The 13572-nt window shown below is 37.5% G+C and overlaps 1 protein-coding gene across 1 annotated transcript in view; it reads right to left on the reverse strand.

Moving 5' to 3' along the window:
• psme4b (proteasome activator subunit 4b) overlaps positions 1-13572 on the reverse strand; it is a 94528-nt gene that overhangs the window by 59646 nt on the left and 21310 nt on the right. The window contains exons 8-12 of the mRNA XM_057825439.1: positions 8291-8509; positions 6323-6463; positions 1943-2059; positions 1830-1874; positions 943-1092 (exon numbers count right to left, since the gene is read on the reverse strand). Coding sequence (XP_057681422.1) covers positions 943-1092; positions 1830-1874; positions 1943-2059; positions 6323-6463; positions 8291-8509 — 672 coding nt within the window. The remainder of the gene's footprint in view (positions 1-942; positions 1093-1829; positions 1875-1942; positions 2060-6322; positions 6464-8290; positions 8510-13572) is intronic.

Consider the following 13572-nt stretch of genomic DNA (forward strand, 5'->3'; position numbering starts at 1 on the left):
TTTGGCGATCACTGCTCCCTTGGGGGAGACAGTCAACCTCTGCTGCCACCTGCTGTCAAAACTGTTGTCATCCAACATTCCTCCTAGAATGCACTCCGGCCCTACAGATGTAAATAACAATATAAATTCATGTTCTGTGCCAACTATTTCTTCAGTTACTGTTCCAGTTGTTGTGGTAACACTTTATTTGACAGTGCCGCCATAAGACTGTCATAAGATAATCATAATTATGTCATGACAATGTCATCAGCATTAATGAATGCTTATAACACATGTCATTTAGGGGTAGTTTACATGGCGACTCTGCGACACAAAGACGCAATGACTGAGTTGCAGACTCGCTTCGCGTGCATATGGTGTCGGCGAAGACGAAAATTTCTGAATCCTGCCTCCAAAGTGGAAGAATCCGATTGCGGGGGGCTTCCGCGGCATGCATATCAAAGGCTCCTGCGGCGCGAGATAGCGCTGTTAACGTCAGCACTCGTACACGTCACATTGGGCGTGCGCAGCGGTTCTACTAAACATTAAAAACAGCAAATATGGCAGAATGTCGGCTTTAATTTACTGTTTTAATAATATTTTTAAATTAAATATGTTGAACGTTTAAATTTTTGTGCCTTTTTGAACAAAAGGCGGGCATATTTTTTTCCGGGCTGAAGGAGCTTGGTGGGGTCAAAGTGCATTATTCTCTGTCGCCCAGTAAATCTGCACTGCCCCCTAGAGCCTGGCATGAATACTACATCATTTTCATGCGGAATTGCGACATTGTTCAAATGGAGACGCAAATGCAAATTTGAAATCGTCCGTATTCTCGGAGAGTCACCATGTAAACGGCCCCTTAGTGCCATCGGGCAAATAATCTCACATTTGAATGGATGTAAATGATCCGAATGTAGTAGCTTATAGTCTGAAAATTACGGTATATGTGCATTTCCAACCCACCGGAAACCTTGTGCGTGCTCCTCAGGGGGCATAATGGTGGGCAGGAAAAGCTCCATAGTGGCAATGGCTTTCTGCATGACTGTGTCGAACACGCACAGCAGGGGGCGCCACTCATCCAACATCTCCTTGGTGGACGAGGCAGCGAAGTACCTCAAAGAAGACATTGATCGAAATTAGTGCTGCAGCGATAAATCAGTAAACTCAACTAATTCAATTAGAAAAAAAACTTTGAATAAATTTTTTTCTGCATCAAGAGTCGTTGTAATCGTTTGTTCCGAAAGCAATTGCATTTAGTTTTATTGATTTGGGTGGATACACTGCCTTCTAGTGGAAAGTGTGAATATGGCATAACTATTTTAACAGCTGAATCCAGCTGCTCCTTGTTAAGACCAACATAAGGTAAGTTTTTGTTTGCGCTAATGTTTTTTTATGCATTCGTAATTTAGTTCATAGGTACATTTAGCAGTTTTTTGTGGGAATATGTGTTTGAACGATTTGTTAAGAGCATTGTTTAAAAAAAATAAAATAAAAAAAAAAGAATAGCATTTAATCTAGCAAGTTAGCTAGTTGTTCTTTTGTTGTACTTAGACCCTCATTTATTTTGTTTATACCGTTTGAGGCCAGGCTCAGGTATTTTATTTTGTATTGCATTTAATGCTCTTTTGAAAGTGCAATTTTAGCAATCCTTTGTTTTACATCTTCTAAAATTTATTCTGCAATGCAATAAATGTTCCTAATCCGATTACTCGACTATTCGAACGAACTAGTTGACAGATTAAACGATTACAAATCGATAGCTGCAGCCTTAAACAAAATTTTGAAGCTGAGTGAGGATCAATGTTGTTGCCGCCAATAATAATAATAATAATAATAATGATAAAACTTACGGTCTGCAACTTTTGACCAATGCCTTCAGAATGTGCTCCAATGAACTTTAAACAGACAAAAAAGGACAGAGTGAGTGAAATAATTTATTGTAGTTGTAAGTTTCCTAACTCACTTGGGGAACCAGACGAGCCCAAGATGCTCTGTCTTGGAGTGGACCACCTTCTCGTAGAGCTGGTGGAGCGGTCGCCATGGCAACTGGAGGTCATCCCTTGAAAGCAGTTCCTTTTTCCTGTTAGGGCGAGAAATAAGTTATTTCCTAGAGGGCTCTAACATGCATTAACCACCTCCAGAGGAATAATTGACATTTTAAATGTATGACAATTCGAAATATGAAAGCATGTAAATTCTAAACTTTTGTTATTTCAATCCCATCAATTCATTGGATTAAAATGAAAAAATACATTTTGCAAGTGACCGACTTTCTACTCTGGATGTCCCGATCCGATCACGTGATCGGAAATCGGGCTGATCGCGCCATTTTTCAGATGATTGAAATCGGGTGAAAAGGATCCGGTTTTTATTAAATATATATATATATATGTTTTTCTGCTTCATGTTTTTACAACCTCTCTCCTAGTGCTTTCCTTGGTCTGCAGGCAGCTGGAATTTATTTAAAAGTTAACAATGGTTGACAGGTTTGCAGCTTTGATCGGGCGAGTGAAGACTCTACGATCAAAGGCACAAATGTGTCAAACATCGTTTCGTCAATCTCGTTGTCTAAAGCCTGTTCTCGGCAGCGTGAGCGTCAAAGCGAGAGTGAATTTGAGTGGATTCACTCATATGAATTATGAATATTATAGTGAGTAATTAAAAGTATGGGGTTAATGATGATGCAATTATTGTCTTTATTATTCAATCAAAAAATAAGTTGCTTCATACAAAAAAATATATATTTTCAAAAGAAAAATAAATTCAATCAAAAAAAAAATTTCAATCATAGAAAAAAAGTTTTTTAATGCGAAAAACTATTTGACACTCAAAAATTTGCATTTGAACACATACATTTTCTTTAAAAAAAAAAAAAAAAAAAAAAAGTTGATTTTAGCAATCCTTTTTGTGTTTGGGCCATATTATAAGTAGGACATTTGTGTCCACAAAAAGTTGCTTCAATCATAAAAAAATATTTTCAATCAAAGAGACAAAAATCATTTGAAAAATAAAATTGCCCTCCCCTATTTTTTGTTTTTATTTTTTGAAAATAATATGCAAAGCAAATGACCGTGTCATGTGCTAGTCACAAGATCTGTTCTAAAAATAATTTTTAACCATTATAAAATTTTCTTTTTTTGTTCATTTCATTCATTTTTGTTGTGTGTTTTCTTGCTTTACAACTTTTATATATATACTGCATATAGCCTATAGGAAAGTCAATTACATGCAAGGACACTTTTTGGCCACGGGGGGGGCTGGCCCCCTGGTCTCCCCTTAAACTCCACTTATGGATGCACCTACATTTTGTGCTGGTGCACCTTAAGAAAAAAAAAAAGTTGCACCAGTGCAACCAATGCAAAAAGTAAGTGTGGAGTCTTGACAATGTACATCGCAATGTTCATTTTTTCCAGTATCATTCAGGCCTAATTTATGTATTTTATGTTATTTATTTATTTATTTATTTATTTACTTTTTAAGAGCCAAAATTTAACCATGAAATGTGCATGTGTGATACATCATTGGAAAGCTTAAAATCTTTATTTTCCGCGGGAAGAAAAATTTGAATAGGAGGGAATTTTTGACACCTTAAAAGTAGGTCAAATCAGGTGAGTGAAAAATAGACATTTTTGAGACCTTTGACCTTTAAGTTTCTCATTCAAAAAAAGGTTTTGGACACCTATCCTGGGACATAATAACGAACACTCCTAGATGATTCCCCTTTGTCTACTCAAGTCTTTGATAATCAATATGCATGCGCTAAGACATGTGGGTGGATGTACAATAATTGGAAGTTGGGGTGTGAGTAAAGGTATATTTAATTCAGCCCCGTGTTTTATTTTGTAAATAAAGATGACTAAATGGGGAGTTAGCTGAATAGTTAATGATAACTTCACTGCATACATTTTTCGAAAATTCTCCTGGAAAAGACATTTCCAGGGGAATTTTAATGGTTAAATTCCAATACCATAATATTTTAATTTTTCCAGTGGGCTTTAAAAAAAAAAAAAATCAGTTATGATTAAAGAATGTGAATAAGATATACTGAGAATAAAAGGCTCCATATACATAAAGGGAACATAAATGTGAGTACATGACACTATTGTATTTAGCTTTGAAGCCTAGACCTAGGTCTAACGTACAGTGGGGAGAACAAGTATTTGATACACTGTCAATGGGTTTTCCCATTATGTATCTAAGACATTGATATCATCCCATAATAAGCAATCCAAACGGCAGCAAGGGTCTGTAACATATTCATGTCAAACTGTTGTTGCCATAGTTGTGCACTCCCTGTGGGTGTGGTATGCGCTCCCTGGGGGTGTGATATTACAGTAAAAAGGAACCTAAGTGATGAGTCGTGAGCACATGTGATGAGAAGCACACTGAGTAAAGAAGTGTTGTTCCACTCAAGTCCTGGCCTAACATGTTCAGGGGCATAATGCACTATGAAACTGCTATAGCAGCATATAGACATATTGTTGTTCTATCAAACAACAGTTCTTTTGGCTTAAAATAAACTGCTTTTTCAGCCTTGTGTGTGTTTTCCGTGTGTGTGTTTAAAACATATGTTTTAAACTCCGCAACAGTCCTGGAAAAAGCAGAAGTACTGTAAAAAAGTACAGTACTGCAATATGTTTGGAAATTTTGTTCAATAAGAATTTTAAAAAAATCAGTATCGGATCGGGATTCTGCATCGGCAGATTCTCAATCAGGTGACTTGGACTTAGGTGCAAAAATATGCGATCGGGACATCCTTAATTTCTACACTTGCAGTGACCTTGTGTGTGGGGCTTGAAAAAGGCAGGGCCTGGATTGGCGAGTGATGTGGCTGTCAGAGAGTGAGGATCAGTAAAACAATGGTAATGGGAACGTTTAAGCTATTTTTCTTCACCAACAAAAACAATTCTTTGTATATGGCGGAAAACACAGACAGGGCTGAAAAAGTTTCTGCTCTTGCACCCCTCTTTAAAATAAACTGCTGTATTATAAGCCAAAACAACTGTTGTGTTTGATAGAACATTATGTCTATATGCTGCCATAGCAGATTCATGGCGTAATAAGCCCCCTAACTATTTTTAATTTGTCCGTTTTACCCTGGAAACCCCCGTTTACAGACATCGCGCAACCGCTTTTGTTTCAACCTAGCCATAAGAAGGTAAGTAATCGTATTTATTATTCGAAATGTGTAATTTTAGCTTTGAATCATTAATTGATGTCTAACATTTAAAAAAAAAAAAAAAAAAAACTTTAAAAAATTATTCACTCGCATATTTTAAACTTAAACAAATTAGGTCGCAATGAAAAATTTGGCGTCTGTAAAAAAGTCACGGATACGTACCTCATAACTATCGCTTGTTATTTTTTTCATTACCGTCGCATTTCCCCCAATATTTTAGATGACAAATATTCCATCTAAACAAAGAAAAATTGGAAAAATAACATTTAAAAGGGTAAATATATGAAAAAGAAAATCTCAACCACTCCTTGTCTGCGATTTCTGCATCGCGACCATTGTTATATCACCATGTTTCACCCATAAAATCCAGAAAAATCCAGCTGTGGCCATTCACAGCTGTGTCTTGACACTTGATGATATATGCTACATGGAATTTTTGGATCAAAACAAGGTAAGTACGCGATAATATTTCGTTAAAACCGTGGCGTCTTTAAATCTGCTCCCGCGTGCTCTCGCCTCCAGGAAGTGTATTGCCGTTTAAATTTTTTTTTTTTTTTAAAATGCCCTCCTGTTCAAAATTTTTCGTCCCCCAGAAAATTGAGATTTTAAGCTTTCCAATGATGTATCACCCATGCATGATATCGGACAATTTTGAAAGTTGGCCAAATTGGGGGTCTAAGAGCGGAACTTCAAGTCACCTTCCGCCATATCTAACTGATTGGCTACCATTAATGGCAATAGACGTCCAAACCATTTGTACAAATGAGTTAACAATATTCAAATGACAATGATGCGCAAGGTGAAACACAAACAAACATAGCTTAGCATTTAACTTTCACCTAAACGTTTTATCCAATTTAATGGCTTATTTTTCGGCCCACATTGCAGCCATTTCCATAATAAGCTCGGCAGACCTTCTGTTCTTGTTGTCCAGCAAAAGTGGAGCAGACGCTCATTTGGAAGATTTAGAGAAAAAGCCTGTAATAAGTTGGAAGAGCGATGGATTCCAACAAAAAGGACATCCATCTTTTCTGCCGCGCGGCTTGTATTAAGTCGTCGACGTCTATGTTAAGACGTGCCGGTGCAGTGATGGATGTGGCCGTCGCGGCGGCAACCCAGAGACAAAGGCCCGGTGATGAATGTTGATGCGACATTGACACCCACTTGAGGAGTTGGATGAGCAGCCGGGCGTAGTTCTGCATCATGTGGGGCTCCAAGCCTGGGAGTGTGACCAACTCGTAAAGCAGCTTGATGAACAGAACATGGTCGTCCTTGCTGAATCTCCGGCCGTAAAGCTTTAGGAATCTGTGAGGAGGTCAAAACAGGTGAGGTGAGAGGTGGGCCACACAGAGTTCAATCCAGTGCTTCCGGTCGATAACCCATCTTGACAAAAATGACCTACTTGAGGGGTAGGAAGCACAGTTTCGATCCTCTGATATCTGTGCAAGCTAAAAAGGCATGCATGAGGCTACCATTGTTCTCATCTATGTGGTCCAATAAAGTTTGCCGATAACATCATGATGGGTTACATTTCTTTGTTGACCTGGAGAACTTCTTTCATTACTAAAAACTGGTAAAAGTAAAATTTACAGACTGGAAATTTTAATAAACAAAAGTCCGAGCTAGCATAAAATGGAGCAAATGTGGAATTGCAGTATTAGACATTAACCGTACATTTCTGTTCATCTGCTATATTTTTGCCATTGTATTTAACATATACACAGCACTTAACCTCAGACGTTTATAAACAGTACAGACCACAGGCCAAAATTTTCATTTTCTGTTGCGTGAGGTTTTTTTTGTTTGTTTGTTTTAACCGATTCTACATAGATTTTGGTCACTGATTTCAAACGCGCCACTCGTTTTTATCCTGTATGTTTTAGTTTTCATGCAAACAGCATATTTATTTTATTTTTTAAATAATCTTATAAAATATTAGAGGTATTTTATACAAATTCGTTATAGATTTTCACCCAACGCCAGTTTAACTTTTTAGTCCGTTGCATAATTTTATTCACTTGTTTCTCCAAAAGGACACCTTAACATCACATCTACCAAACAATTAAGTGTAGGAAAATAAATTAGATAAAATCATTACATTCATTGAATTGTCACAGTACCGTAATTTTCTAAATATAAACTGCCACCCACCAAATTTGGCATGCAAACGGCATTTGTTCATAGTTAAGCCGCAGCTGTCCTCGCTGTAATTTGTCATTTTTACACAAAAAGTTATTAACCGGTAACACTTTAATTGACGTTTGACGGCGGCATCATACGACTGTCATAAAACCAATTGAACCACCATGAAGCTTTGAACCAATTGGCTGCAAAGCTTCATTGCTTCAAGAAGCTTTATTTGGCTATCACTGCTCCCTTGGGGGAGACAGTCAACCTCTGCTGCCACCTGCTGTCAACACTGTTGTTGTCCAACATGCCTCCTAGCATGCATTGCAGCACTACAGATGTAAATAATCAAAATTCATATTCTGTACCAATTATTTCTTCAGTTACTGTTCCAGTGTTTTCATTAATTGCTAGTTACGGTATTTGGTAACACTTTATTTGACAGTGGCGCCATAAGACTCATTATACAAATCATAATTATGACATGGCACTGTCATGAGCATTAATGAATGCTTTTAACAGATGTCATTTAGTGTTATCCGGCAAATTATCTCACTTTTGAATGGATGTAAAAGATCCAAGCTGGACATAAATGGAGTTAGTGACATGATTTGCCGGATTCAGTAATACCCATGATAGTATAATTTCATAATTATGACGGTCTTATGGCAGTCTTATGACGCCGCTGTCAACTAAAGTTTTACCTATTAACCCAAATAAATCAACAAATAAGCCTCACTGGACTATAAGCCGCAGGATTCAAAATGAAGGAAAAAAGGAGGGAGTTATTTTACATACCGTAATTTTCGGACTATATCGTTTTGCTCCCCTGAACTTGAATATTTTTTAATTTCATCTTAATGTCTTTTTAAAACAACAATGACTGGTCTTTGGCAATAATGATCAAGCAAAAGAGCATGTTAGTTAGACAAAATGCTAGCTAAAAGTAAAAAAATGATTAACTGCGCTGCTATTCTAGTGAGAATTTGTCATTTCAGCACTTACGACAATAGCTTCCTGCACCAGAAGGCAACACCAGGCCAGAGTTCCCGGAGAAGCACAGCTCTGGAAAGGTTAAACTTGATGTCCGCCAGAAGTTCCGAGGCTTCCTGGTCCAGCCGGTCGGCGTAAGGCAAGAGCCCATTATAAACCAATTCCTTCTGAGGGACCAACTCGGAGGGACCGGCAGTCAGTACACCACCCACGGTCATATCCAAATGTTTGCTGCGTAAAGACACCCAAGTGCTCTCATTGAAGTGCTTTCAGAGATGGAACGACTTAATCCGGGGACAGGACAGCCACACAGGGCGGAAGGCAGCTGATCGGCCAAGGGGGAAAGTGTGTCACGGCTAATTGAGCTGAGTAAAGCCGGCTTGTAAAGTACTGTAGTGTATACTGTACTGTTATCGCTGAAGGCTGCCGTTTCCGCCACTTTCTTGGCTTTGACCCCTCAGTCACAGGTGCTGCGTCATTCCCTCACGTCCTCTCAACGTATATGAACACACAATATACAGTATATGGTCAAAAGTCTACCATGTCTAGGGTGACCATATTTTGATTTCCAAAAAAGAGGACACTCAGCCCGGCCTCAAGATACTTGAAATTTACTCGAAGTTCACTCAAAGATGCCTATATCACTTTAATATATTTAAAGTGTGCCCCCTCACTCTGGATGGAAAAATGCATTTTGAAAATAAATAAATAAATAATGACATATATATCTATTAGGGCTGTCAAAATTATCGCGTTAACGCGCGGTAATTAATTTTTTTAATTAATCACGTTAAAATATTTGACGCAATTAACGCACATGTCCTGCTCGGACAGTATTCTGCCTTTTGGTAAGTTTTACAGCAAGGCATTTTGTGCTGTCTAACAGCGAACTCTTGTGGTCGCTTTGCGACATGGTTTATTGCTTTCTTGCCAGTTCAATATGGCTGCACGACGTCTCGGGCTGACGCCTACGTTGTAATGTTGTGCTTATATGATCCTTGGACAAGATTTGTCCGTAAGTATAGTTGTTGTAAAGAATGTACATATTATGTTAGTAAGCGAAATGTTATATTTTTTGTATGAGACGCTTTTTGTTTATGTTTAGTGAACCTGTATAGCGTGCTAAGCTAACGTTGTTGCTAATGCAATGCTTGTGTACTTTTTTTTGTAGTTTGACTACGGTCTAAAGAGGACAGTGGTTTGAGGCCATTTTATTAATAAATCAGATGAAAAAGGAAGAAGTCAATTATTAAGGCGTCGTTCACTAGCTGCCTAGCTTTGGAAAAAGTAGACGCTTCGGAGTGAGGACAGCATAGACAGATTTAAATGACAGTAGAGTGAAATGCCCACTACAGTCCTTATGTACCGTATGTTGAATGTATATATCCATCTTGTGTCTTATCTTTCCATTCCAACAAATTATTTTACAGAATAAATATATAATTTACAGAAAAATATGGCATATTTTATAAATGGTTTCAATTGCGATTAATTGCGATTAATTACGATTAATTAATTTTTAAGCTGTAATTAACTCGATTAAAAATTTTAATCGTTTGACAGCCCTAATATCTATATATATATTTGAAATGCAGACCCATGGAAATGTAAACCAGTCAAAAAACATACACACAGTAGGCTATGTGCCAACTAAACATTTTATAAATTACTATAGCGACAATTGTCCTTGACAAATTGTTATTCCCATTCAATTGATATTCTCATTCAATGTTCTAGATTGCACACAAACAATAACCGAAAAAAGCTGGCAAACTATTCAACCAGCGTGTTTCCAAACGTAGTAGTTCAAAACTATGTTTCCCATAATGCCTAGCGTGGTTTAGCCTACTGATAGTTAGCTGAGGCAAAAACAAACTTTGTTATAAAAGTTTACAATCATCAGCAGTGCAACAATGCGACACCAAACGGGATTTTACAGTCAAAGCTCCGACAGAAGTCAACAGTTGCTATTATATACGTATTTATCGTAAAAAAACTTAACAACTGGGCAGGCGTTGTGGCCAAATCGTCAACCCAGTAGATGGCGGTAATGCCTCATGATAGGGGTAAACTGCCAACAAAAACAAGATGAACTACTCCTTCCCTCCCTTCTAGTAGGAGTCATGTCAACTGCTGCCACCCAGCGACTGGAGGGATTCTCTTCAAATTGGTCCCGTGAAAAATCATAAAAACCGGACATTTTTATGAATTTATAAAACCCGCCCGGACGACGAGGATACTACGTGAAAGGAGGACTTGTCCGGGCAAAAGAGGACGTTAGGTTACCATAACCATGTCTATACAAACCATGTCAAATTATGACAGAATACACAGGATTGTATTTACAACCTGTATGAGCAAAACACAATGACATCATTAAAAGCACATCCAAACTGTCTTTTGAATAAAGGTGTCAGTAATATACCCAGCAGTGGATTAAACCAAAATAAACAGTTATTATTATTTTTAGATTATACTTTATGACCGAGTCAAGCTTCACAGTTGTCATACCCATTCGGAAATAAATTATGACATTCACACAAGAGCGTGTTCTACACATGTGAATAACCAATACTACATCTCCCAGAATCCACTTGTGACTGCGTGTTTGGGTTAATCTGTAGAATATTAGGATCATGGCTGAGTAACAGGATTACTGTCTCTTTGCTGTTCCACTGACCTTAAAGCGACTGACTTGATAAACTCACTAAGTTCAACCATCCATCTATCTAGCTACCCATTTAAAATAAAGTGAAAGTATATTTTTCATCAAGAACTGTACAGTGAAGAAAATAAGTATTCGAACACTCTGCTATTTTGCAAGTTCTCCCACTTAGAAATCATTGAGGAGTTTGAAATTTTCATCTTAGGTGCATGTCCACTGTCAGAGAGATAATCTAAAAAGAAAAATCCAGAAATCACAATTCATGATTTTTTAACAATTTATTTGTGTGATACAGCTGCAAATAAGTATTTGAACACCTGTCTATCAGTTAGAATTCTGACTCTGAAAGACCTGTTAGTCCGTCGATTAAAGGTCCACCTCATCTCCATGTATTATCTTGAATCAGATGCACATGTTACAGGTCGATAGCTGCATAAAGACACCTGTCCACCCCATACAATCAGTAAGACTCAAACTTGTAACATTGCCAAGACAAAAGAGCTGTCCAAAGACACCAGAGACAAAATTGTTCACCTCCACAACAATGGAAAGGGCTACGGAGCAATTGCCAAGCAGCTTGGTGAAGAAATGTCCACTGTTAGAGCAATCATTAGAAAATGGAAGAAGCTTTAAACATGGCGGTCAATCTCAAACCAAGTGGAGCCCCATGTAAGATATCACCCCGTGGGGTCTTAATGACCTTATGAAAGGTGAGGAATCAGCCCAGAACTACACGACAAGACTTGGTCAATGACCTAAAAAGAGCTGGGACCACCATTTCCAAGGTTACTGTTGGTAATACACTAGACGTCATGGTTTGAAATCATGCATGGCATGGAAGGTTCCCCTACTTTAGGGGTGTCCAAACTTTTTGCAAAGGGGGCCAGATTTGGTGTGGTAAAAATGTGGGGGGCTGACCTTGGCTGACGTCCTTTACGTAGAACAATATATCTAAGCAAATTTTAGCAAGCCATTCTGAGGGTCACATTTGCTTTATTTTTTTTTTTTTTAATTAATAATTTCAGCAATCTCATAACTAGCCTTTGTGGCGTTCTCTTTCGACTTTCACGGTCTTGCGAAATACTGCTGCAGTGAAATTAAACGAGCTTCAAGTTGCTTAGAATGGCCTAGCCAGTCTCCAGACCTTTGGAGGGAGCTCAAACTCTTTCTCAGCGAAAGACCATGACCTGATGGATGGGTGGGCCAAGATCCCTCCTGCACTACAGGAAGAGTTTGACCTCTGTAATTGAAAACAAAGGCTACTGTACCAAATATTAACATTCATTTTCTCAGGTGTTCAAATACTCATTTGCAGCTGTATCACACAAATAAATCGTTTAAAAAAATCATACATTGTGATTTCTGGATTGTTTTTTAGATAATCCCTCTCAGAGTGGAAATGCTTCTACGATGAAAATTTCAGATCCCTCCATGATTTCTAAGTGGGAGAATTTGCAAAATAGCAGGGTGTTCAAATACTTATTTTCTTCACTGTATATATTTCTCATTTCATTCTATTCTGTATATCATTCTATATCCATTTAATTAACCATTAAAGTTAACAAAAAGTAAGTAGACAACAACATTCTTTTACAATGAAAAGATCAGTCTTTCAAAGTACAGTAGATCTCTATTCCCAAGTTACTCTTGTCAATCCTTTTACTTTAAGCCCAAGTAATTCTCTGACAACACGCTTAATGCGTTGCGCTACCCATACAGTCTGGCTGTGTGGATTTAAGAGCGGGAGTGATGCAGTGGCATGGCCCGAGATGTCTAATCGGGTCCCTTATTGATTAATTAATTGATTAAGAAGCTTTTGTCTGAATACTTATGGCGAAGTGATTTCACGAGAAAACACTTATCTTGCAAAGAGGATAATTGTCAAAATTTGGCACGTGATTGTGTATGTTGGCATGGGCATATGCGCATTCTTGCATGTGCACACATCTGTGCGGTTCGTTGCAGTCTGGAGTGATGGAACAAGTGATTCATAATGATAATGATGCATATTTCACTCAGCAGATGATCAAGAAGGGAATGATGAGATGATTTCCGAATGTTTAAATAGCTGAATTTTTTTTTGTTATTTCATGACACTCCTAAATCTAAAAGTATGTGCACTTTGTTTTTAGTAATGCAACGATTAATCGATTAACTCGAGTAATTCGATTAGAAAAACAGCTCTTAATCAAATTTTGCTGCTTCAAGTATTCGTTTAATTATAGTGGCGTAATGGTTTGTTTTGAAAGTGTTTGCATTTTACTGATTTGGGTGGATAATCATTTAATATAGCTGAATCCAGCTGCTCCCTGTTAAGAATAACAAAGTAAGTTTTTGTTTGCGCGAATGTTTTTTTTTTTTTTTTTTAATGAATTCGGAATTGAACTTATAGGTATATTTAGCCATTTTTTGTGGGAATATGTGTTCGACAGATTTGTTAAGAGCATTGTTAAAAAAAAACAAAAAAAGTAGCATTTTATAGCATTTAAGCTAGCTGACTTTTGCTATGCAAGTTAGCCAATTGTTCTCTTGTACTTAGATCCTCATTATTTATTTTTATACTGTTTCAGACTAGGCTTGGGTATTTTATTTTGAAATAATTGAAGAAACACTAAGGAATTTTATTTTG

This window comes from Corythoichthys intestinalis, chromosome 21 (genome assembly GCF_030265065.1).
Source record: "Corythoichthys intestinalis isolate RoL2023-P3 chromosome 21, ASM3026506v1, whole genome shotgun sequence".
NCBI classification, from domain to species: Eukaryota; Metazoa; Chordata; class Actinopteri; order Syngnathiformes; family Syngnathidae; genus Corythoichthys; species Corythoichthys intestinalis.